The sequence below is a fragment of the Cupressus sempervirens genome, chromosome 9 (assembly GCF_028749045.1).
Source record: "Cupressus sempervirens isolate cs-2001-9-10 chromosome 9, ASM2874904v1, whole genome shotgun sequence".
In the NCBI taxonomy this organism is placed as follows: domain Eukaryota; kingdom Viridiplantae; phylum Streptophyta; class Pinopsida; order Cupressales; family Cupressaceae; genus Cupressus; species Cupressus sempervirens.
This window is the reverse complement of record NC_143126.1, coordinates 678823775-678825803: the sequence shown is the minus strand read 5'-3', so window position 1 is coordinate 678825803 and position 2029 is coordinate 678823775. Positions and strand designations below refer to the sequence as shown.

Here is a 2029-nt window from a genome sequence, read left to right as displayed (position 1 = left end):
TACAATTCAAATAAAAAAGGGACTTTGAAAAGTAGTGATCATGCATTTACCTCTCATTACATCTAAATCGTGTGATAAAACTTCATCAAATTTGTTAACTTTCATATTTCGAAAAGAATAAGTTAAACCGGCTATGCGAGTCGTGATGTGGACTAAGATTTCGGACAACCCAACTATCCTACGAAATGAGTTTAATATTGAAGACAAAGAACTTTCAACGCAGCATCCACCATGGTTCGCGGATCTTAAGAATCATCCCCTTCAACTCTATAATTACTTGATACTCAGACTAAGCCAACTCATACAGCAATGTGCAGGATAATTATATATCTATAGAATTTAGGGAAAACTCTGAGGGTTAGCTTGATGGAAGCCTATCCAAAGATTATCTCCAACTGTACTCCTCGGCATAAGCATCCCCTCACTCTCTGCGAAGGTCTTTCTCCATACAAATGCAATGGATGCAAAGAGTATGGAGCCAATATTGGTTATTCCTGCAACTTCTGCCCAAGCTTCAAACTACACGAAGTGTGTGGGGCTTATCCAGATTCTTATGTTCATCCATTTTACCCCAACTGTGAGTTTAGATTCAGGAAAAAAACCTGTTTTAAGCATGATTGTGATGCCTGTGGGGAGGTTCTCAAAGGGTTCATGTATCAATCGCCAATGATAGATTCATTGAATCCTTTGCGCCTTCATCCGCTCTGTATTGCGCTGCCTACTACTCTTAACTATGGCGCCCACCAAGAGCATCCTGTGCAACTTATAATGGACACAGGGGGAACATTCAGTTGCAGCAGATGCAACGAGAATAAAAGTGGGTGGAGTTATAGATGTGATGAAATGTCGTGCAGGCTTCGAGTGGATTTGATGTGTGTGAAGGTGGACATTAATGGTCTTCCGGAGCACGGGATTGCAAGCATGAAATATGACCGTTGGCTTACTGGCAACTGCTGCTGCTGCACATAGCATAGATATAACCGACTTGTTAATTATCTTATAATTTTATGCAACAACAGCTATTGGAATAGAGTTGTAAGACAACGGTACAAGTTTCTGAATTTGTGGTTTAAGTAGGGATCAGTTTTTGGGTTTCCGTAGTCGTGTTTTCTTTCCAAGCCAGGGTTTGGTCCTTCACTACTGTATTACTGGTAGATCTGTATTAGTCAAATCGTTGTGATAATCAAAATTGAAGTTTGCGTGGAGAAGTTTTGCTTTGGATGTTTGACTCAGAATCACACACTTAAATTTCCATAGCAATATCACAAATATAACTAATAGCAATATCACAAGTTCTGCTTTGTTAAATTTCCTGTTTCAGCTATCACAAGTTCTGCTTTGTTAAATTTCCTATTTCAGCTATCACAAGTTCTGCTTTGTTAAATTTTCTATTTCTGTTCAAATTTCTATGAGATAATTTGTTAAATCTTCACACCAAGTCAATACAGATGCGAAGGGAACTCTGGTTTATATTGGCATCTCTTTCGTTGTTTCGAAATCTGTGTCCTGGCTTCATTTATCTACTACAGGTTGGGCGGCTTTGACTAAGGCCTGTTTATTTGTTTGGTAGGGTTTCTGGTTTGATTAAGCCGTAGATTTTAAGCTTAGAAGGTATTTAATGCGATTATGAATGCAATTCGATGTGGGCAGCTCAAATTGTGAGCCCCCAATTCATGTGGGCAATTCGTACGCAGTTTCATTGTGTTGTGACTTTTAATTTATTTAATTAGGTCCAGTTTAGGTAGCCGTGTAGATAATTCATTCCCTGTGCATGTAGATTTATGTGATGCCATTAAAATGTTTTAGGTGACATCATTGACACTTGTTTCCCCTCCATGAGAATAGTTTTGAGGAAAGGAATACATTTTTACATCTCTCATTTCTTTCTTCTTGGACCAAAAGTTATTCCTCTATTTCTTTTTAATTCTAGCTAAATTTGGAGAGTTATGAGAAATAGGGACTTTGTGCTCTATCAAATCATCATAATCTATAAGAAAAGGAACTTTTTTCTCAATATGTCCTTCGCCTT

At 38.0% G+C, this 2029-nt stretch overlaps 1 protein-coding gene across 1 annotated transcript; it reads left to right on the top strand.

Moving 5' to 3' along the window:
• The first annotated feature begins 366 nt into the window (after positions 1-366).
• On the top strand, positions 367-969 carry LOC149540550 (protein VACUOLELESS GAMETOPHYTES-like). The gene has a single exon (XM_089802706.1). The coding sequence runs from the start codon at positions 367-369 to the stop codon at positions 967-969; it is 603 nt and encodes a 200-aa protein (XP_089658832.1).
• Positions 970-2029: the final 1060 nt, after the last annotated feature.